Source organism: Chrysemys picta, chromosome 9 (assembly GCF_011386835.1).
Source record: "Chrysemys picta bellii isolate R12L10 chromosome 9, ASM1138683v2, whole genome shotgun sequence".
Classification (NCBI taxonomy): domain Eukaryota; kingdom Metazoa; phylum Chordata; order Testudines; family Emydidae; genus Chrysemys; species Chrysemys picta.
Window position 1 is genome coordinate 15,055,056 of NC_088799.1, and position 24,900 is coordinate 15,079,955.

The window sequence follows — 24,900 nt, forward strand, 5'->3', positions numbered from 1 at the left end:
CTTCGATAGGGTTGCACCTAAACAAGTGGGAAGAGAATTTGATCCATGCTATCCACTTTATAATACTACTAACACAGAACTTACATTATCTTCCTCCTGAATTTCCAGGGTGTAAGAAATCACTTCTTCTGGTGTACATCCTTCTGCCTTATTCCACTGCAATGTGATCCACGTGACACCTGCTCGAACCAATCTTGGTGCAGAAGGGGTCTGAGGAATATTACCTGATGTGTAGCACACCACTTCCTGGCTGTACCCGCTGTACAGGAACCGAGAGAAAGAAGATATCACAATTTTTTTTTCCAAACTGCATTGTTTGCATATATTGGTATAGAAATATATTGTTAGAATATATAGGCATATAAACGATCTATAAGCGCACACAAAAATATTACAGTAAAAAGACATTCAGATTGCAAATCAAGCACTCAAAAGTTAGGGAGTGCCAGAATTAAGAATGCCTGTGCAACCTTAATTCAGACCCCTTGTCCACATGCATTATAACACAATCTTTAAGGACATGTTTGCATGCATTTATTTCTACAGGACCTCTGTCTCATTCAGTGCACACAGGAAGGATGGTGCTCTCTGAGTGAGCAGTTAGTCAATATTTGTTTTCTCCTCATTGTCCAGTGTGTTGCCCCTATGCCTTACTTACTGCACTCCATCCAAACCCCATACCAACCAGTGAATTATTAACTTCCTCATGGATATTTTTATGGATCTCATCACCATCAGAGTGCTTCAAAAACATAAATTAATTTATCTCCCCTGTGAGGTAGGAAGATATTATTAACCCCATTTTAAAAATGGGAACTGAAGCACAAGAATGAATAAAGCTAAAAGTGTCCATTGATTTTGGGTTCAAAGCACAGCTCCTATGTACTTCAGTTGGAGTTGCTCAGCACTTCCACAAATCTGGCACCAGGTGACTCAATCTAGGGTCACAGAAAACCAGGAACACACAATTATTAGCCACCTATGAAATTCTGGTTTAAATGACTTACTTAGCATCACATAGAAACTCTCTGGCAAAAGGCAGAGAGAGAATCCAATTCTCCAGAACAACATTTAACTGCCTTAATCATGAGACCAGGGTTCTCTTCCCGCTTCCCCATGCTGAATTTGCTACACATCTTCGAACTTCTGCAACAAATGAGGCAGGGATCCTGCAGACAAAAGCCTCATTCACTACACAACCCTGATTCATCCCCAGGATATGGTCCATCCTGTGCATTGACTAAGGCAGGCAATGTATGGAAAATACAATGTGAGATCACGTAATTAAAGACAGTCTCATAAGGCACATGCTCAGGCAACCTTAACTCTAGCATTTCCTAACTTTTGTGTGCTTGATATTGCAATCTTAAGGTTTTCTATTTTTCTGTGTAATTTTCTCAGGTTTTTAAAAAAGCAAATAGGAAAAAAAAAATCAGAAATTTCTTTATGCGGTGCCATATTGACATGGTTCCTTAGCAGGGTTTGAACCTTTTGATTTAAAGCAGACTTCTGCCACTTGAGCTAACAGAGTAACTGTGAGTAGTAGAAGTCTGTTAACCTCTGTGTGGGCCAGCCATTAGAAGAGGATGAGAGACACACTGGGCGAGTAGGTTTCAGAGATATTTGCTGAGAACAGAGGAATGTTAGTACTTAGGAAATGAGGATTCCATTCCTGGTCTGGAGGGAAGTATGTTCTAGTAAATACAGACCCTTCTGCTCCTGTCCCCTCTCATATATCCTTGACAAATCTGTCCCCTTATGTTCCTGTCCCTCCGGCTTCTATTTTCCTCTGCTCTTGTCCCACTCCCCTTCTGCTCTTGTCCCCACCAGCTTCTGTTCCGTGGGTCTGTCCTCTGCTAGCCTGTTCCTCTCCAACCCCTTCCGTTCCTCACCGAGGTCTATGCTACAGACCTGTATCGGTATAACTACATTGCTCAGGGGTGTGAAAAATCTACACCTCCAGAGTGATGCAGTTATATTGACCTAACCCCCCATATACACAGTGCCACATCGACAGGAGAGCTTCTCCCATCAACATAGCTGCCACCTCTTGGGGAGGGGGATTAACGACACCGACGGGAGAAGCTCTCTTGTTGGCTTAGGAGTGTTGTCATTAAAGCACTACAGCTGTGCTGCTGTAGCCCTGTATGTAAAGATAATCCCTGAGTCAGGTTGCTTCCTTTTCCTCTATACTACCTGGGTTCCAGCAGGGGGATCAGTTAGAGCATGGGAGAGACCGTCTATCTGCTCTCAGTTCCACAGCAGGCTCATGCTAAAGAGCAACTGGAGGAACAGTCCTGCTTAGCCCCAGAATAGAGCATGCTCAGTAGGCTCTCAAGGGTGGAACAGAGTTCTGTGGGGGTAGAACATGCTCAATGGAGATGGAATGTTTGGAGTATTTTGCAATTAGCCTCTAACAAACCCCTATTGAGTAAGTGCAAATAGCTACTTTTAGACAACTACCAGTCAAATTTTGGTGGATTTTCACTGGGACAGCAAATGGCAATTCTCTGACCCTAGCACTCTCCCTGCTAATTTTCAAGTCCTTATTCCAGAGTATGAAGGCATTAGAGCTTCTCCACTAAGGCCTTGGCTACACTCGCGGATTCACAGCGCTGCTGAGGGGGAATAGCGTGCAGCGCTGCGAGCGAGCGTGCAGCGCTGCAGGCGCTGATTACACTGGCACTTTACAGCGCTGCACTCGCTGCGCTCGGGGTGTGTGTGTGTGTTTTTTCACACCCCTGAGCGCAGCAAGTGCAGCGCTGTGCATTGCCAGTGTAGCCAAGGCCTAAGAGAGTTATAATATGAAAGGACTGACCAAGAATATAACTACCCCAACCCTCAGCTCACTCCCACCTCAATAATGTGAGAAAAATTGGGGTTTGGAACATGTCCAGAAGATTAACAAAACTGGGATTTGGCAAACCAGGGATGGGGAGGACATGTTCCAAAACTAAGGACCCTTCACAGACAATGCTCTGTCAGCAGTCCCCTCTCATTTATATTACACCTCTGCTGTCAAGAGAGACGGTGTTTCACAGAGAAAGATGATCTCTCGGGGTATGTGGATAAGGGAATCCATGTGCAAACTCTTGAGAAATAAAGGCCAATGATATCTAGAGGAAGAAGACAGACATTAACAGAGTTGCTTTATTAAACCATATATGGCTAGGAACTGCCTTTTCAGGACTTTTAAAATGGCAGAATTTCCCCTCAGAAAAACACATATGTATCTCTCTGGGTATCTGTACTTTTTACTTCATTCTTTTATTTCCCTCCTCAGCTAAACATTCCAAGTCACGAAACAATGAAAAGGGACTAATAATTTTAAAAATACATATTTTTGTAAGTTTCAAAAATTATTTTAGCTTCTTCAGTGTATGTCCCCCTTCCTCCAATGAGTTTGTATGCGGGCAAACTCTGCGCCAGCTAAAATCCCCACACAGGGAAACTATTGTGTATACTCTGGCGCTCTAGCTGTTGTAACATCTTCTGTCCAGTGGTTTCTAGCAGCACCCTGATCTTGCAAAACCCATTAGCCAGAGCTCCCACCGATTCCCACCAATTTCCACTGGCCTGAACTGGCCAGGTGCGAGGGAATGGAGAATCAGGACCCACACCTTGCTAAAACCCCCTTAAGCAGTGTTAGTCCACTCTTGCCCCTATCTGCTATTTCATTTGTTTTACTCTCCTGCTGGCTGAGCCACCTAAGGCTTGCCAAAGGAGGAAGTGAGTACAAACTTTGCTGTAGTGCTGAAAGAAGATAAAGGAACATCACTTAAAAAAAAAAAGCAGGATTATTTTCAAAACCTGTAACAACTTCTACAGGCTTGTTGTTTTTTTTGGTTCCCAAAGATCCCTAGTGGGAACTTTACATAACAGATGTGTGTTCTTTTGGTATTAGAAACAGGCCAGAAAACATCATTTAACACCTCCAAAGGGGACCATCCTCTTAGATCCATTTCATCATTCTGAAAACTTCAAGTCAGTTCCCTGTGAGGTGAGTGAAAGTTCTCAGAGGATCTATTCTAAGAGCACTATTTGTAGAGCAATAAAACTTCAGCCATTTAATAGAGAGCCCAAAGGGAAAAAATCTAGCAGCCTCTCAGTACAGATATTGTCATTTAGAGTTAAGCCTTTTGAATGCCTTTGCCATGGCAGAGATAACATTGATAAGAAATAACTTACCTAGTGCCTATGTCATTCTGAGCTGCTAATCTGAAGGTGTAGCCCACAGCTGGACAAAGCTTAGTCAATTTGCAATGCTTTTGGCTTCCGAAGTAACATTCTCTGAAACCATTGTTTCTTTTTCCCTAGAAAGAAAATGAGCCATTATTGTTTCTTCTCTTGACATACCTAATGAAATAAATCCAGACATATTTTATTGATCATTTTATTGCTTACTTTCTTAGTTATTAAAATGACCAATTATTGACATTAGAGTTAAACACTTTTGCACAAATTAGCACAAGCAATATTAAAGAGGTCTAAAAAATTTAAGCCATGGCAGCTTCATTTTAAATAGGTTTCGGTGTGTGTCGTATTCAGTCTGTAATCAGATTGCCCATAGGGCTTCAATCTTATGCTCATGACACAGTTCTTCCAGTTCTGTAGCATCACTTATAGCGAATCCACCTACTTCAATAACTCTTCAATTTATCCTATTTATGAATCAAAATCTGTATGAGTACAAACCCAATTAAAGATGAGATTTTCCCACAAGTCAGTGCCACCTTTCAGCTTGGCCAAAAAACTACACAGAGCCTGCAGCTACTAGTCCTTGTAGATCAGGGGTAGTCAACCTATGGCACGCGTGCCAAAGGCGGCACGCAAGCTGATTTTCAGTGGCACTCACACGGCCCAGGTCCTGGCCACCGGTCCGGGGGGGCTCTGCATTTTAATTTAATTTTAAATGAAGCTTCTTAAACATTTTAAAAACCTTATTTACTTTACATACAACAATAGTTTAGTTATATATTATAGACTTATAGAAAGAGACCTTCTAAAAACATTAAAATGTATTATTGGCACGCGAAACCTTAAATTACACTGAATAAACGAAGACTCGGCACACCACTTCTGAAAGGTTGCCGACCCCTGTTGTAGATGCTATCTTCTGACCTGAACTACAATTTTAATCCCCATTCTAGCTCCTAATTTTTCCCCCACAAGAGGGCTCTCACTCCTCATGGTCTAGAAGGTGCAACATACCAGCAATGGTCTACAGAGAACAGCAGGGGTCCAACATTTGGCTCAGCAGCACAAAGCACTCTTTACTGCCGCCCTAAAGGGGCAGCTAAGGCTTCTTTCATCAGAGAGGAATATTTGGGTGGTGGAAAGCTGATATAGCCAGTTCCCTTTAGAATAAGCAGCATGCCATGGATAGGAAGGGTGTTTATTAGGGATGGGAGAGGTGACGCAGGGCAGACAGCATACTCAGCTGCTGGAGGCATAATTTAGAGCACCTTTGAAGCTGCTCTAAGTAATGCTGGGAGTCAGTTCAGGCCCCGACCTACCCAGGTTTGGAGGAACAGCAATGGGGCATAAGAGACACCTTTCCCCCCCGCATCTTCTCTCAGCTGCATCAAGAGTAAACTGAGTGCAACTAAGAACTGAGTCTATGGTTTCCAGAAGCCCTTCCCTCCCCCATCCCCTTTTTAATGAATAATTCCCAATCCAATCCCACTCTTAAATATTTCATTCAGTGAAAGAACTGAGCTCAGCTTTACACAAATATATTTCCTCCATATTCTGGACTTTCCTGTTGTAAGCAACTTTGTTTTCACATCTGGTAACAATCTTCTTGGAAATCATTTAGGTTCTGAATTTAAAGTGGACCTGAAAAAGAGACTGCTTAACCTCAAGTACTGTGATTGGTCTGTAGTGCAGTAGCTTTGAGAGGGCTTTTAGCTCTTCAGTCTACGAAATATTCATGTAAAATTCATTGAGAATAATGTTCTGAAGCAACAGGACATGAGAGCAGAGCACAGTCCCCTCTTCCAGGGAGGGAATAGTCATGCTATTGCCCTAAAATTGACCCACAAGCAAACGTAATCCTAGTCTCTGCAATCTCTGCAAATGTGGAAGTCCCACTATACAGCTAGTTATCTTTGTCACCCTTCTCTGGGCCTTTTTAACTTTGTCTTCTATCTGGGTAAAATTCACACTGTGCAGAGGGCCAATACAAGACCTGTGTGTTTCATGTACTGAATGCTGGGTAATAACATGAGAGGCCGCCACGTTTCGAAAACTAAACTGGCTTTTTATTAAATAGAACTATTTACAGTCATGCTGCAACTGCACCAAGCATGCAAGCCACCTGCAAACAGACTGACCTCCCGGTGCTTCCTCCAAACTCTTCCTTCCTGCAACCTGTGCTCCCCTCCCTCCAAGTGCCATACAGGTTGCACCACTTAATCCTAGTTTGAGGGTTTCAATGACACCTAAGTGGTGAATAAATCCTGTGCTGGCCCCTCTGCACAGGGGAGAATTTCACTTTTTTTCTTTAGACTGCAACATGGAGAAAAAAGCACAAGAGACGGAAAGGACCGGAAACGAAATTTCTTCCCCAGGTACCAAGCCTGAATAGACGAGTTTGGTGCAGGGGCTTCTTATGAAATCCTCCCACAGCAAGCCAAAGCAGTAGAAGGTGCGAATGGCTGCTGTCTCTAGCTGCAGGTTCATTAGCCCTTCCCCCATTCCTTCCCTGGCCCAAGATTCAATCACTGGAGTCAGGTTTCAGAGTAGCAGCTCTGTTAGTCTGTATCAGCAAAAAGAACGAGGAGTACTTGTGGCACCTTAGAGACTAAGGGTAGGTCTACACTTACCCGGTAGTTCGGCGGTGAGCGATCGAACTTCCGGGTTCGACTTATCGCGTCTTGTCTGGACGTGGTAAGTCGAACCCGGAAGTGCTCGCCGTCGACTGCGGTACTCCAGCTAGACAAGAGGAGTACCGCGGAGTCGACGGGGGAGCCTGCCTGCCGCGTGTGGACCAAGGTAAGTTCGAACTAAGGTACTTCGAACTTCAGCTACGTTATTCACGTAGCTGAAGTTGCGTACCTTAGTTCGAATTAGGGGGTTAGTGTAGACCTGGCCTAACAAATTTATTTGAGCATAAGCTTTTGTGGGCTACAGCCCACTTCATTAGATGCACACAGTGGAAAATACAGTAGGAAGATATATATAGATATAGATATATACACACACAGAGAACATGAAAAAATGGGTGTTGCCATACCAACTCTAATGAGACTAATTGATTAAGGTGGGCTATTTACGAAAGCTTATGCTCAAATAAATGTTAGTCTCTAAGGTGCCACAAGTACTCCTCGTTCTTTTTGTCAGTCATTGGAGTGTAGCCCATGCAGGGTGCTCACATCAGTGTATTGGTGGAGCTTAAGTCTCTGGTACACTGGTGAGTCATACATAGAGTTCCCCAAATTGTGCCTCCCTCCCCCACACAATGAAATTCCAACAGATTAATTATGGTCTTGTCTACACTGTCTGCGTAGTAAAGCAGCTTTTTGCACTCAAACTGCAGATGTGTACACACTGCCAAGCCACTTTGTGCGCAGAAACTGCTCAGTTGCAGCGCTGCAATAAAACTACCTCAACGAGAGTCGTAAGGCTCAGAGGCTACAGCGAAGACACTTGATTGCTTTCTGCACTGTAACTGGCCTCCGGAGCTGTCCCATAATGCCTCAAGGGACTGCTTGTTTTGAATTTGGCTGCCCTGGAGACATGCGCCCCTCCCCTTTCAAAGCACCTTTTCTGACAGCCTTTGCGCCCTGTGCTGAACTACTCTGGGACTCAAAACCATTGATGTGGAATGCTTGTGCTGTTGAACACAGAGGGGTGTGTGTGTGTGTGTGTGATTGCTGTGCAGAAAGCCCAAGAAGGGAGGCGGGGGCTGATGTCGGGGTTTGTCCGTCCCCCAGGACAGGTTGCTTCCTGTTGGTGTCCAAACTTACAAGACAGCATGCTGTAACACTCTCTTCCCCCCTCCATAAACACATACACACTCCCTGTGACACACTCTCCCCCTCCCCCTTCAAAAGCAGCTGGCAATGTAGTAGGATGCCCATGGAACAATGGGATTGGGAAACCTGTATCATGTGATGCTGTGCCTGCAACATGAGGCATTGCAAACCTTTCCCAAAGCACCCTGCAGCCAGTTGTACAGTGAGATAGCTACCACAATGCACTGCTGTCTTTGCTAATGTGGATGTGCTCCAGCGTCACAAGCAGCACAGTGCGGACACGCAACCGCGGTTTAATTCCAGCATTTTAATAAAAGTGGTATAACTTGTGGTGCAGAAACTTGCCAGTGTAGACATACCCTATGTCTAGAGGCCTCTGCAGTTGTGGAAGAAGGGCCAGGATCTTTCCCTGAAGGCAGTGGGGCCTGTAATTTTGTTAGCATCAAAGTGTCCTTTCCAAGGATTCTAACACTTCTGTAACTATTGAACCAAACTACCTCAGTGTAATTGGCACGGATCCTGCAAGGATCATTAACATACTGTAGTCACCTGAAAGAAATGAAATGGCTGCACATAGTAACCGTGCACAATACGTTAAATGCAACCAGTTTATTCCCAGAAAGATGTTAGCAGACCTCAAATTGGCATAATCACAGAAGGATGATTCCAGGAGAATCTTTCATATGTTTTAGTGTCAAATCTAGGTGACTGCATTTCCATAGCAAAAATAGTGGACCCAATTCTCCACTCCTTGCTCCTGCACAACGTGGCAGTCAAACGCTTCTATTTTGAACTGGTAGCACTTTGCACTCATCCGGCACATATGTGAATGAGTATACACAGTGCAGTGCACTGGAAAAATCAGGCTCTGTTTTGTCACAGCTACGGAAGCACATGAAAGGGCCTATGTCACAACTCTGAACTTCAAGTTCCTGAGAACGCCCCAAGGAGAGTGTAGCACATCTAGAAAGTGTGTGTACAAAAGCTCAGAACAATCATGCAGACCTCCTGTGATGCACAGAACTTGGAGTCACATGAGGGATATTCAACACATTGACAAATAGCCCTATCTTACTTTTATCTATATGGTACCATTTTCTCAAGAACTCAGTTTAGTGCACAATCTATTTAGATGTTCCCCAGCTGCCCTGGTTGTAATTCTGCTACACAGCTCAGCTAAATTATGGGGAAAACACTTTAGGATTCAGTGACTCTTATCTAAACTGATGCTTATTTAAAAGATACTGATAAGCTAGAATCACATTAAATCCTTTGACAAACACAGCTATTGGATAGAAAACATCCTGGAGAAAGCATGGTAGGTGACCCTTCGCAGTTCAGGGGAAGCATGTCTCAATATCTAGGATATACAAAATCTATGCACCACACCCACTATATTAAAAAAGGGCAAGTTAGAAAGTGCAGGGTTATTCAGAGAAGGTCTTTCTTCTTTTTAAGAAACACTCTTCTTCAGACTCAGATGATTTTAATGATGATTTTTTTCTACAACCCTTTAAAAACTGTCCTGATTCTATTACGTTTGATGCGTTTGCAGCAGTGGTTTTTGTTCCTCTTTTTTGTTTGAACCTCAAGTTTATTTGATCATTTTTCTTTGATTATTGACTATTTATCTGGCAGACAAATACGGACCTGAATGAAAATACTGCCTTTTGCTCCCCTCACCAAAAAACCCTCTTGTGGATTGGAGTGAGCAATTGATGAGTGGATTGATTAAGGCATACAATAAGGGGAGTCCTAGCTGAAAATGAAGCAGTCCTGGGAGGTTCTGACAAAGCAGTATAAATGCTAATTTCTGAATTAGGAGCCAAGGGCCATCTCCAAAGAATTCCAACATATTTTTAAATTAATGGAGATGTCCTATCTCCTAGAACTGGAAAGGACCTTGAAAGGTCATTGAGTCCAGCCCCCTGCCTTCACTAGCAGGTCCAAGTACTGATTTTGCTCCAGATTTTTAAGTGGCCCCCTCAAGGATTTAACTCACAACCCTGGGTTTAGCAGGCCAATGCTCAAACCACTGAGCTATCCCTCCCCCCTATATCATGCAACTATAACTTTCATAAAGTTTGGTCAAATCTTTGCAATTTTGCAATCTGTTCCCTAACTTCCCCACCCCAAAAAGCCCTCAGCATACAGTAGATGACAATGTTCAACTTTATAATAATATAAATCTGTTAATGTATACATTTGCTGGCAGAGCTGGTATTGCACATTATGCTGATCTAGTCCGCATTCATTGGTATTTCCAATTACTCAGACTGGCTGGTATTTCAGATTCTATTGGCACTAATTGGAGAGGCTGGCTGATATTTCTAATGATCCTGGCATTAATAGCCTGGAAATAGTCCTTTTTTGAGATTTATGAAAGCTTTAATGCTGGCATAATTTTGGAGAAGAACGGACAAGCTGGCACTGGCTGCTGCCCAGGAGTTGTACAATCTTCCCAGAACCCCCCTCTTTATCCTTCAAATATTCAGCTTCCAAGTTTCATAAATTGCTTTCAACACACCTCACCATTTCCTCAAACACATAGCACAGAGGGAGGAAAGACATGGACAGCAGCCTGTGACATGCTCACTACTGCTTCTTTCTCCAGTCCTAAATTCCAAAATGCTCAATTCCACTCCTGATCTTTCCAATGGCAAGTATCTGCTGCAGTGAGTCAGGGCCTGCTCCATGAAACTGGAACAATGCAGCTCCACCAGTCTGGTAGAAGTTGCAAATTAATTATAATAGAGAGTAACTGCAACCAGCTGAGTGGATTCCAGAAGGAAATTAAAAGTTTTTGTCCATCGATATTGGAAAGGACTTTTTATTAAAAAACAAACAAAACAAAACAAAACAAAACAAACAGGAATGCCTTTGTCTCCTATATTATTAATCTCAGCCCAATCATCGTTTAACATAGGTTTAGTCCAGGGGTGGGCAAACTTTTTGGCCCGAGGGCCACATCTGGGTATGGAAATTGTATGGCGGGCCATGAATGCTCATGAAATTGGGGTTGGGGTTTGGGAGAGGGTGAGGGCTCTGACTGGGGGTGCAGGCTCCAGGATGGGTCCAGAAATGAGGAGTTCAGGGTGCGGGAGGGGATTCCAGGCTGGGGCGGTGGGGTTCAGGGGGGTTGGGTGAGGGCTCCAGCTGGGGGTGCAGGCTCTGGGGATGAGGGGTTTCAGGTGTAAGAGGCTGCTCCGGACTTGGATCAAGGGGTTCGGAGGGCGGAAGGGAGATCAGAGTTGGGGCAGGGGGTTGGGGCATGGGGGAGGGTGAGGGTGAGGGCTCCAGCTGGGGGTGCAGGCTCTGGGGATGAGGGGTTTGGGGTGCAGGAAGGTACTTGTGACGATGTATCCCATAATGCTTTATGGGAATATGATATAACTGGAGTGTGTTTTATGCTACATGTGCCATGTAACATATCTCTGTCAAGGTTATGGTTTACTGAATCTATTCATTCTATTTGTACACATATATCATTTTTGTACTTGAAGTTATGAATATTGGCTGTATACTTGCTTGATTTCTATATAAGCTTTGTAAGGCATTTGGTCAGCTTCTTTAGAAAGGAATTCGCAAAGTTAAGTGGCCAATCAAGAAGCACTTGAGGAACAATGCATCTTGGAATGCTCCAATCCACATAAGAAGTCATCCTGGAGACACACAAAATACCATGTGGGCAATGGCTTCTGCCTGTAAAAATTGTGAGTCATGCATGGACATGTGACTTGCCCAGGTAACTCCAGAACTCCATCGACTTTGCATAGGAGAGAGAACGGGGTCTCCACCCACAAGAGAAAGTCTATTTAAGCCTTTGGGAGACCCCTCCATTGGTCTTCACCTGGCTAAAAAGAGAGCCTTCTCCACCCCAAGGATATCTGAAAGAAACTGGAACAAAGGGCAATAACCACAGGGGGGTGAGTGATTGCTGGACCCAGACTAGAAGGAGACTAGTCTGTAAAAAGAAGTTTACTGGTGAGATTTTTATCTGTACGCGGTTGTATTACTGTATTAGGCTTAGATTTGTGTGTTTTATTTCATTTTACTTGATAATTCACTTTGTTCTATCTGTTACTACTTGGAATCACTTAAATCCTACTTTCTGTATTTAATAAAATCACTTTTTACTTGCTAATTAACCCAGAGTATGTATTAATACCGGGGGGAGAGGGAGAGGGGCAAAACAGCTGTGCATATCTATCAGTGTTATAGAGGGCGAACAATTTATGAGTTTACCCTGTATAAGTGTTATACAGGATAAAATGGATTTATTTGGGTTTAGACCCCACTGGGAGATGGGCATCTGAGTGTTAAAGCTAAGAACACTTCTGTAAGCTGCTTTCAGTCAAGCCTACAGCTGTTGGGGGACGCGGGCAGAAGTAGTCTTGGTACATCAGTTGGCAGCTCCCAAGGGGGTTTCTGTGATCAAACCCATCACAGTACTCTGGGCTGGGACCAAGAGGTTTGGAGGGTGGGAGGGGGAATCAGGACTGGGGCAGGGGTGCAGGGGAGGGGTACAGGCTCTGGGCAGAGTTTATCTCAAGTGGCTCCTGGAAGCAGCGGCATGTCCCCACTCGGGCTCCTATGCGGAGGCGCGGCCAGGCGGCTCTGCTGCATGCTGCCCCATCTGAGGTGCCTCCCCTGCAGCTCCCATTGGCTGTGGTTCCCAGCCAATGGGAGCTGTGAGGCCAGTGCTTGGGGTGGGAGCAGTGTGTGGACTGGAGCCCCCTGGCTGTCCCTACATGTCAGAGTCAGAGGGGGGACATGCCGCTACTTCTGGGAGCTGCGCAGAGCAACCACCAACCCTGCTCCCTGGCTAGAGCGCCAGACCAGGGCAAGCCCCAGACCCCGATCCCCAGCAGGATTAAAACGGCTGGTGGGCCGTAGTTTGCCCACCCCTGGTTTAGTCAGTGTCTGTTCAAAACGGGGATAAAGGAAAATCTGAGCCATAAGGAGGAGTTTTCACGAATGGCTAGTTCACTGCCATGCTTATTATAGCTGACCCCATATCACAGGGAGCCCAGCTAGAGTTCAGAAGTTCTCTGGAATCCCATCTGAATTCCAAAAGAGTTGAAAAGAGGGCCCAGTTCTCTCCTTTGAGAGGATCTATTAAGCAGGCCTGGGTATATAGCAGTAAGCATTAAGTTGGAGCAGTACTTCGTAAGATGCACAGATTTTATTGTTACAGACCAGTCACTATTAAACCTTCAGCTATTTTAGGGAAACCATTTTTACTAGTCAAATTCTGAAACCTTTATGGGTCTAGGAGCTCAGTAGGAAAAAGAAAATAAAGGTGCCACTCTAATCTTTGTCATTCTTTACAATTTTCAAATTCTACTAAACAAACAAGCAAACCAACAAACATTAAAGCCAGCCTAATCCAAATAGGAAAAAAGAAAAAAAAATCCTAATATGGATTGCAGTGTTGTTGTGTTGTGTTGATGTTCTTAGTCTTCAGTTTCTTCTTGTCATATTGGTAGCAGACCCTGCAGCTGAGGAAATCCTTCAAATCCCTCATTTGGGGAAAAGAAGAAGAAAGCAGGATAAAACTGGCATATAGAAATATTGAGGAAAGTAATAACGCTCCTGCTATATGAATAGGATGGGCCATCCCTTGACTTCACTACCTGAGAGCACAACTCAGTGAGTCTCACCACCTTTCCAGCAAGAAAGCAATATCTGCAATTCCACTAAAGTAACAAATGCCAATTTATTTGTGCTGTGATCTAAAACTGGTGATCCCAAAGGGTTAGTGAGGATTTTGGAAATCCCCACAAGAAGATGCAGGAAACCAGATAATAAAAAACATACCCCTCTAGGTCAATTCAAGTCTCTTCATCTAATAAAACCTGTTTCCCTTGAGAAGAAACAGTTTTAGAAGAGAATATTGACCCTATCTCTCTTACGCAGGCTCTCAGGTACCACTGTCATGTGCCTGGTACAGATAAAAACTGTTCAGAATCCAAGCTGGATCCTAGTCCCAAATCGCCCACTTATGTGAAGCATTAGGCTGCACGACTGGGCCTTCTGGATAGTAACTGCCACATTTATTCTCTGTCCTACTGAGAAAATAAAATGATAATGCACAGTAGATGTAATGATCTGCTCTTTTTGGGAGACAAGAAAATCTGACTGAATGTTCTTTGGATAGCTACTTGAGTCACTTCAGAAAAGCCTTGGGAATGTGGTATGGACACCCCATACCAGGGCAGTTCTGTAGTCCAGCAGAATGCACTGTTTGTGTGCTATGTCCTGATGAAGTGCTAATGAGACCAGCTGAAATCTTTAAATAAACACAAGCCTGGAAGTTTCAGTGACTGTGCACATCAATGGATTTAAAGTGCAGTCCTCTTGCTGCATTTTAGGGTACTGCCTAGTCCCCTGACTGGCCAGTATTATATCCCTCCTGCAGCAACAGTTTATTTTTAAAGTTGAAAATGGTGCTATCTGCATTCCTGGAAGCATTTTAAATGCTCACAATCTAACCGAAGACAGCCTGTAAAACAATAAGGTTTTGCTTCAGCCAGAGTTTAACATTAGACACACCCCAAGGTTTGAAACATACCACAGAATGATAGCACCTGTTACTGGTTGCTGCTATGAAGTGATAATAGGCTGCTAAAAAAACCATCACTAGTGTGAATAGATTGCATGCTTTGTTCAGAGGTGGTTCTGTGGCAGTCCCATGCTTTTTCCAGGGGGAATGTGCCAGTTTGCATGACTTTTGGCCCTGTGCCTTCCCTTGATCAGTTTTATTGCTCTCTGGTTCTCACAATGCCAATTTTGTTTCTATAGCGTGAGGCTTTACTCTTCTAGGAGTAGGTCTGATAATCTGTATTGCAGTTCCCATGTTCAGAGGGCTTTTCACAGGGAACTCTCACGCCATCCCTCATTATGAAGGGGCGTAATTTTTTGAAGGCAGATTATCAAATAAATACAATTAGAAAGCCACCCTGAGAATGGTAGATTTCTCATTCTCCATTCATGCAAAGTTCCTTCTGCTTTACAGACACAATTTAATTTCCTTCTCATCACTGATTTTCCTGTGTTTATATTTTATTCTGTGCCCTGTAGCTAATGAATATTGCTCTAGCTGAGATCTGGCTAAGCCTTTGCTGTTTCCTGGCAAGTCTTCTCCTCTTCCTCTATTTATTTGTCTCTTGATTTCACTGAGATACAGTACAGCATTGTAACAGAAAGTCTGTGCTTTCCCCTACATGCATTTGGCGTAACTATGTGAGAGGGTATAGAATACTGAGTGTGCACTCTGCTATGTACCTGGATGCCATAACTTGTGTAGTGAAATATGAACGTAAGTATACAGAGACATCAGTGAAATATCAAACGAAGGAGTCAATGCCTTGCCTTCCGGAATATATTTCTTTCAGATGGAAAAACAAGATCCTGCAGAGACAACTGTCCTCTTGCACATCACCTCCTGTACTTTGGACCATAATCTACTTTCAGGTCACACATCAATTCAGCCGTCCATTTCTGTCTGCTAATATTGTTTTTTTCTACCAAAATACTTCCGTGTATACATTGCTATCTGACAACTACAGTACTGCAACAGCCATCTTGTTTGCTCCCCACTTCCAGCAGCTCTATATTTTAACCCACTCAGAGTCATGTCAAACTATTATGAGGCATGCCAACTTACTGTGTCCATTATTCTCTCTCATCTTCACTGGCTGAGGATCCACTCATGGATCCAACTTCAATGTTATTACTAGGGAAGAAATGTTATCTAGTAGCTAGACCAAAGCTCAGCTGAAACAGTGGTGCCCGGGGCAAGTTACTTGAGACTCTCTGTACCTTAACGTACACGTCTGCAGAAGAGTAGTAGTATTACACCTCTTTAAAAGATAAAAATGCTATTTAAATGCAAAGTATTATTATTATTCTTGGTTAAAACCCTTTCTATGTTGTTATTTAAGAGCTCTGTAACAGTGAGAATGTTTCCATTGTCTTCTGTGGGCTCTGGATCAGGCCTAAGGCAGATGATAGAAATTTACACCCTAACCAGGTATTCACATTCTATTATTGGTATGCTATCGGTTTCCGCTCTCTTTCATTCTCTTTTTGCATTTTAGAAATATCCCATATTTTCACACCTCACCCTGGTTTGGTGATATGCTCCCGTTGAAATGAAGAGGAGTTTTGCATGAGAAAGGACGGTAGTATTTGGATCTGGTTGCAGAAGGTATGATGTCTTGCAGGACTTATGTCTTTGATTATCCTGGCCTAGATCTTTTTGGTTCTCCTGACTCGTTTTCTGCTTTATTCTCAGTTTCGTTTTCTGCTTTGCCTTCCCTGGGTTATGGTGCATGAATTTGTGTATGATGCTGAACAAGTAATAGATGAGAATAATAAATGAAAGGATTTTTTCCCCCCACTGAACTCTTCTCCAGCTTGCCCTTTTTTTTTTTTTAAATGGTCGCTAACCTTTCCTTACATTGTGCACTGTGGGCAGCGAGCCATTCTGCAGCTATTGTTTAATTTCTTTAGTTCAGTGGGTTTCTCTTCATGCAAGGACACTTGCTGTGATACTGCATAGAATGAATGTTTGCACAGTGTGTGCTTCCAGATGTCAGACGTAGTATAATGATCTGGGAATATGTCAGTAGCACAGCAGTTGAAGACTGCTCACAAAATAATATCCTTATATAAGGCAGGTAGATGTGTTTCACACAGCATAACTAAACACCTCCTTCCAGATCGCCCATTCCTGATTTTGGCACCTTATTTCATGCTGGTCCCAAGCCTGGAAGCCCCTCTGTGACCCCCACTATGATTCTGTCTTCATGTCTGTAAAGTCTCCTTTCAATACACACTTCTTCCATGAAGATTATATTCCCTAGACCTCCCCTTGGAAAAGTGGTGCCAAAATAGTACTGGCATAATGGAAGAAACCAAGAGGCATGTTCAACAATTCTGCTCCATCACCTGCTTTTTTCACTTCCCGCCGCCCCAAGGATATATTGTCTACTTAGAATGTAAGCTCTTTGGGGCACAGACCTCATCTTTTTTTATAGTCTCTGTAAAGCAACCAATAGTGTGGCCACTATATAAATGACACTATTAATTTGAAGTAAATAGGAATTTTCTATGAGAAAGGACTGCAGGATCAGATCCTAAGCTCTTTGGGGCAGGGACCGTATTTTTTGTGTGTGTCTGAACATCGCCTAGCAGAGCGCGGTCCTGGTCCATGACGGGGGCTCCTAGATACTACTGTATTGTAAATAAATTAATTAATAAACGAATTGCACCAAACACCTGATCAGGAAATAAATGAATGTATAAGGTGCAAAATCAAAATGCTATACATAAGAACACGTACGGAAAACCAACTTCCCCATCTTTCCTCTCTATTGAATGCCATCAGGAGTTCATTTTCCTACGGTTTGGTTCTCCAGAGTTTGATTCTTTTTCTTTACCCAGCACATCCATCAAATCAGAAAGTCATTTCATTTTTTAATATTTCTGTAACTAGTTACCACTTACCTCATCCCACTCTAACAGGTAGCTGGTGATTTTTGAACCGTTGTCAATGGGTGCCTATAAACAAAACAAACCAACAAAAATGAGATCTTGGAAAGAAGTTTACAAACACATTTCCTTCCCCCAGCCAAATGGCTACATTTTAAAATGAAACCAGAGCTCTTGTTTTGCAAACAGCTTGGCAAACATTTTAGTGTGTAATAAGAAGAGGATGAAAGTAATTAAATACATTTTTAAAAGTCAGTCATTTTAGTGTTTGTGAAAGGTACTACATTGAGACACCGCAAATATGATGTCTTAAAAAAACCAAAAAACAAACTTGCAGCATGGGCAACACTAATGCAAGTGGTCATATTATCTGGCCATTATCTGGAGGGACCAGATCTCGGGGTTTGAGGGCTGTCCAGACGCCACATTCTATGTAATCATTGAGAATGCCAACAGAGCGCTCAATAGTGCCACCTGTCTACCAGGAAGTGAACTGACATTGGCAAAATTATGGGTAGGCTTTGAAGGATTAGATTTTTATTGCTAAAAGTTGGCAAACGCCGATTTCACTCTACACACACAAACTGACAAAAGTATTTCCATGGAAAATAATCAAAATATACAGATCAGCAAAGTAAGAAAAATGGCTGCTTGAGAACTTATTAGACTTTGATTTAAGGATATTTAAATTGTATATTTTGACGTGATGTTGACAATTTGTATTTTAACAATTATATAGTTTTCACTTTTTGAATCTCAATATGTACTGTCATTAAATAATTATTGTCTGGTCCTGCCCCCTTTCCCCTCCAATATCCTTCAACTGTGAACACTTAAAACAATAAAAATAAAAAATGTTTTAAAATAAACATTGATAATGTTCATCAAAATTATAAAAAAAAAGGAAAATTGAATTCTGCCAACCCTAATTATAGGTCATCAAACAGTCATGATATGGTAACAAAATTCCATCACTAGTCAACAAAGTTTGGATTTAAAACTGGTAAAAGGTTTCAAATCTTATTTCCAAGTCTTTAATACATGCAGTTCCCCAATATATATAATTTTTTAATATTATTTTACGATATCTCAAACAATGCAATGAAATATTTTAAAACACATCATAATTCCCCCAGTGGAAACTAACAGTATCACAGCACTAAATAATTTAAAATGGTTACGCTGATTATAGGTAACTGTATTTCACTTTTGTTTTTCTAGGTTTCAGACACTTTATGTTACTTACCTTCCATTGTAAGGTTAGTGAACTTTTGGTCCTGTGTGAGGATTTGGGTGGAAAAGGACATTCTGGAGCACAGCTGTGAGTGGTGAAGCTAATTGGCTCTGAACAGGATCCCTTTACTGAATTGTACACTGCATAGACCCTGAAAATGAACATGTATGAATTTATGAATTTGCAGACAATTAAAAAAGGAGCTTTTCCTTTTTATCAACCACAGCATTTTACTAGCAAAGCAGTCATACTGCCAAATGCTCATGATTTTTCACATCCCAGCTCTCCCTTGTATATTTTATTCGGTATGAATGTTCAAAATAATTCACATCAGAAGTTACGTATTATAGTGCTAGTTTAACTACTTCCACAAACTAATCATTTCCTTCCATTGGTGGAAGTTTCTGCCACTACTTTTCTTCACTACTGCAAATGTTTGGCCCACTATGCTAGAATCTTCTTGCGGAAATAGCAAGAGATGGGTCAGAAACATGGGGTGAACTTTATTAACCCATTCGCTGTGAACTAGCATTCAACTCTCATTCAGCAGTGTTAATTTAAGTGCAGCATCCATATGAAATGTGCAGTTTGCTTCATATAGCTGGTTGTCAGTCGAGTTTGTAGAACCTGGACTAATATGCATAGAGCCTGGGTTCAAGATTTGCTGTGTTTTGTGTACTTGGGAGGAGGAAGTTTATACAGTGGTCAAATAAATTTCCTTCAAACAAGCTACAGTTGAACATCAGCTTAACTTCAGTACTTGGAAAGATAATGGAGCAAATAATCAAGCAACCAATTTGCAAACACCTAGAAGATAATAAGGTGATAAGTAACACTCAACATGGATTTGTTAAGAACAAATTGTGTTAAATCAACCTAATAGCTTTCTTTGACAGAGTAATAAGCCTAGTGGATGGGGGGGGAGTGGTAGATGTGGTAAATCTTGACTTTAGTAAGGCTTTTGATACTGTCTCGTATGACCTTCTCATAAACAAACTAGGGAAATACAACCAAGATGCTGCTACTATAAGGTGGGTGCATAACTGGCTGGAAGACCATAGCAATTATCAGTGGTTCTCAGTCAAGCTGGAAGGGCATAACGAGTAGCGTCCTGCAGGGATCAGTTCTGGGTCCGGTTCCGGTCAATATCTTCATCAATGATTTATATAATGGCATAGAGAGCACACTTATAAAGTTTGTGGGCGATCCCAATCTCAGAGGGGTTGAAGTGATTTGGAGGATAGGATTAAAATTAAAAATGATCTGAACAAACTGGAGAAATGGCCTGAGGTAAATAGGATGAAATTGAATAAAAACAAATGGAAAGTACTCCACTTAGGAACAATCAATCAGTTGCACACATACAAAATGGTAAATGATTGCCCAGGAAGGAGTGTTGCACAAAGGGATCTGGGGGTTATAGTGAATCACAAACTAAATATGAGTCAACAGTGTAACACTGTTGCAAAAAAAGCAAACATCATTCTGGGATGTATTAGCAGGAGTGTTGTAAGCAAGACACGAGAAGTAATTTTTCCACTCTAGTTCATGATAAGGCCTGAGCTGGGGCACTGTGTCCAGTTGTGGACGCCACATTTTAGAAAGATACCAATTTTTCAAAGAGATTCCAGAGGAGAGTAACAAAAATGATCAAAGGTCTAGAAAACATGACCTATGAGGAAAGATTGAAGAAACTGTGTTTGTTTAGTCTGGAGAAGAGAAGACTGATGGGGGACATAACAGATTTCAAGTACATAAAAAGTTATTACAAGGAGGAGAGTGAAAAATTGTTCTTTTTAACCTCTGAGGATAGGATAAGAATCCTGGCCTTAAACTGCAGCAAGGGAGGGTTAGGTTGGACATTTGGAAAAACTTCCTGTCAGGATAGTTAAGCACTGGAACAATGCCTAGCGAGGTTATGAAGTCTCCATCATTGGAGGTTTTTAAGAACAGGTTAGACAAACCTGTCAGGAATAGTCTAGTAATTACTTAGTTTGGCCTTCAATGCAAGGGACTGGACTAAGTGACCTATTGAAGCCACTCCAGTCCTACACTTCTATGATCATTAGCCCAGACATTCCTCTAACCACAGTTGGCATCGCTTCCTTTTCAACACCAACCCAGAGGAATCCCCTCACTCCCAACTTGTCTTTCCCTTCTTCAGGTAGAAAAAAAGTGAACTGTGTGCTAGTAACTCTCTCATTTCTCCTGGACCTTCGAGGGTGTCACAGGTGCCTGCTCACTTCATCTTTTGCCTTTGTGGATCCACCAGGCAGGATCACTGCCCACCGCAATCCCAAGAGTCTTCTAGAAGTATCAGAGTGTAACCTGACCCCCCATAAAAGTGAGACTAGATAACCTTTTCTCTCTTACTGCAGGTGTCTAGGAGTCCTCTGAAGGTTCCCTAGCTATTTTGCTAGATTTAGTTGTGCATTACTTTCCTCACAGGTTTACTAGTGCCGAGCTTGAGGGGCTTCCTAGTTTCTGTAGACGGCGTGTATATGTGTGTGCCCACAAACAGATGGGATTGGGGCATACCTCAATAAAACTAGGATCCAAACTTAAAACTTACAACTCCAAAAAAAGAAGATGGGGCACTGCTAGCTTACACTTCCCAAAGTCCCCAGAGACTGTCACCAGGCCTCAGCTGAAGACAGTCACTAGAGGTTGCTGGATCGATACATAAGGTGGGATAGTCCTTTGGAAGCATGCAGTTATTGAAAACAAAAACCTCCCAGCCGACCTGAAGGGGCTGATTCTTAGACAATCCCTTGTGGACTGAAATGAAGGGCTATTTTGTGGAACCAAATGCTACAGGTTTGCATACCTGCCCCCGCACTCAACAGGTTGAAGATTTGTCAAAATTTTTATTTAAATTTAAGAGTTTTATTTTCCCATGTAGAACTTCTGTACAGCAGAGCAAATCAGTCAGTTGCACAGCTTTCTGCTCAGAAACCGTTCAAACTGAGTCCAGACAGTGACTTCTGGGTTGGCTTTAGCCACTGTGTATTTGAATGTGGAGTTTATACACGGGCAATTACCAAATTTGTTTTGGGTAGATAAGAGTAATTCAACCTCTGGGGGGCAACAAACAAGAGCTACTTGCACTCATGAGAAATGCTTTGTAGAATTGCCTCTGGTATCTTCCAATGAGCAGCTAGGAGTCAGAACAAATGTAATTGAGTCCCCACCAGGTGGCTTGATTCATTGCGTGTTTGTCTCCTGTGCATCACTGTCAAACTAACATCAACTGTAGGCAGCAATTCAAACTAGGTGAGTCCAAAGGGAGACTCTTTTTAGCCAAGACAGCAAGAGCTGCATTGTGGTTTCTCCCAGTTAGAAGTTGTTCTTTGCATATTGACACTCAGGGCACGTCTTCACTCACTCAAACTGCTATAATGGCACAGCTACAGCACTGTAGCACTTCAGTGTAGACGGGGGCGGGCAAACTTTTTAGCCTGAGGGTTTCCAAAATTGTATGGAGGGCTGGTTAGGGGAGGCTGTGTCTCCCCAAACAGCCAGGCATGGCCTGGTCCCCGCCTCCTATCCGACCCCCCCGCTTCTCGCTCCTTGACGGTTCCCCCGGGACTCCTGCTCCATCCAACCCTCCTGTCCCCTGTCGACCCCCCAGGACTCCTGCCCCATCCACCACCTCCTGCTCCCTGTCCCCTGACCACCCCCGGGACTCCTACCTTGTCACCGCCCCCGTTCCCTGTCGGCCCCCCGGTACTCCTGCCCCATCCACCACCCCCTGCTCCCTGTCCCCTGACCACCCCCGGATCCCCCAACCCTGACTGCCCCCTGCCACCCCATCCAACCCACCCTCACTCCTGACTGCCCTCCCCAGGGACCCATGCCCCATCCAACCCCCTGTTCCCCGCCCTCTGACCACCCCGACCCCTATCCACACCCCCCGCCCCCTGACCGCCCCCCGAACACCCCTGCTGTCCATCCAAGCCCCCCTGCTCCCTGCCCCCTTACTGCGCAGCACAGAGCACCGGTGGCTGGAGGCATTACAGCCGCGCCACCCAAAGCACTGGGTCAGGCCGCGGCTCTGCAACTGTGCTGCCCGGCTGCCCAGAGCATTGCGCCGGTGGCGCGGCATGCTGAGACTGCGGGGGTGGGGGAACATAAGGGGAGGGGCCCGCGGTACCCTTCCTACTCATGCCGACAAGAGGGCTTCTCTTATAGGCATAGATAATCCACCTCCCTGAGAGGCGGAAGCGAGATCAACGGAAGAATTCTTCCGTCGACCTAGAGCTGTCTATACCACAGATTAGGTAGTCATAGCTACATCTCTCAGGTATGTGGATTTTTCACGGTCCTGACAGATGTAGCTATGCTGATGTAAGTTCCCAGTGTAGACCAGACTTTACTCCTTGGTGATTTCATGCCTGAAAGGCTACTGCCTCCATAGTGTCTAATGTTAGATTTGCAAGATCAGAGAAAGTCATGAGGAAAATCTATCTGAACCTTCACATTAGTGTTAGGGAAGTGACTCTAAATTCCAAGTGACCTGTGTTTTTGGAGTTGTAAGGTAGAACGCACCTTAAAAAAGACGTAAGTGCCTTAAAAAGTCCAGACTTCCCTATCACCCATAAGTACTATATGATGTACACATGGAATCTCATCAAAAATGAGAGGGGTTGTATTTGAAATAGCTGCAATAAAATATATTTCTTGAAGAAAAGTAAGATGTAGGTTCATAGTGAAACTATGTAAGCCTGCAGTTTTTTTGTGCCTAATACATCAGAAAATTTTTTCAAGAACTGTGTGGGAAAACGTAAAGCCTTAGAAATCCGGTCAAGGTCACTGAGACCTAGGATGATCTCCATATTAAGTGCTGGTCATGCATGTTTATTTATGGACTTTACACATTTACTAGGGCTGGCCTGAAAACAAGAAATCTGTTTTGTAAAATTTTTTAAGGTTTTTACATTTGTTTTCATCAGAATGAAATGGAGACACTTCCAAATTTCTGATGAAAAAAGAGTGAGACCCCACATCAGAATAGCCAATATCCCTGGGGTGGGGTGGGGTGGGGTGGGGTGGGGTGGGGTGGAAAGAGTTAGAGCATTTACCTGGGATGTGGGAGACCCAGGTTCAAGTACCTGATTCAGAGCAGAATCTCCCACTTCTCCGGTGAGTACCCTCACCACTGGGCTATTGGCTATTCTGGTGTCAATCCATCTCCCTCTCCACACCTCCAACTCTGCCCCCACCCCTCAGATTGGATTTGAAAGAGTTTCCACACAAAAATTTGGTTTTAACAAATCAGCATTTTCCAGCTAAAAAAATATTCCTGACCAGCTGATATTTACTACTTGCAATGCATTAATACACAATCCCAACCTCACCAAAAAAAACACATAGAAGAAAACACATTAATTGGTTTTGTAATGCTAGTTTCCTTCTCCTACTACTTTCTGTGCTGCCACTTTGGGGCCTGCCTTTCATATCTCACAGTCCTGTATTCTTCCTCAAACACAATCACTGCAAACTGTTCACCTCTGATTTGTGATTTGACAAACTTGCAGGAGAAGCGCAGGGGAAATTTAGTTAGGCAGAACATAAATTACCTGCACTGAAACTACCTGAAAATTGGCCCGGACACTGGTGTAAACACTCCTAATGCTGTGAAAAATGGCACGGTATGTCAATACTACTCTATTATTCTTATTACTACTACACTAGGTGAAGCTTGCTTTAGAAATTATACTTAACAGCCTGCAGCAGGAAGCTTTGCAGTGTGCTATAACTTTCTTCTTGCTATTACTGCGACACGGGCTCCTTCGCAAAGGGTCCTCTCACCTCAGATCTGACAAACTCACTAGACTAAACACATGCCTTCCAGGATATTTATCAATAAAGAGCAGTGTCAGGTATCTACAGAAAGTGTGTAACTTGTCAAGATTCATAATCATTGAGAGATGTAAGTATGGGAAATATTTACGGAATGATGTAATTATATTGTAAGTATGCTTTATGGACTTGGAGTAAAAGTTAGTCACCGGGGGCCATTATGTCTTGGTGATGGCCCTTTCAAGCATGGCAAAACATCAAAGACAACTGCAAATAATCGAAATCACGTGGAGATAAAAAAAAAGGGACTTTACAATAAACACAGGTTTGCCCTGTCTGTGAATAAAGACAAGAAACTGCTATATGAGAGGGGGAAGAGAGACCCTC

General features: G+C 43.1%; 1 protein-coding gene across 5 annotated transcripts in view; it reads right to left on the bottom strand.

Annotated features, from left to right (window-relative positions):
- FNDC3B (fibronectin type III domain containing 3B) overlaps positions 1–24,900 on the bottom strand; it is a 369,204-nt gene that overhangs the window by 79,470 nt on the left and 264,834 nt on the right. For all 5 annotated transcript variants that reach the window (XM_042853768.2, XM_005299260.5, XM_065557752.1 and 2 more), the window contains exons 10-13: positions 18,724–18,862; positions 17,493–17,546; positions 4,189–4,313; positions 85–259 (exon numbers count right to left, since the gene is read on the bottom strand). In XM_042853768.2, the coding sequence (XP_042709702.2) occupies positions 85–259; positions 4,189–4,313; positions 17,493–17,546; positions 18,724–18,862 (493 nt within the window). The remainder of the gene's footprint in view (positions 1–84; positions 260–4,188; positions 4,314–17,492; positions 17,547–18,723; positions 18,863–24,900) is intronic.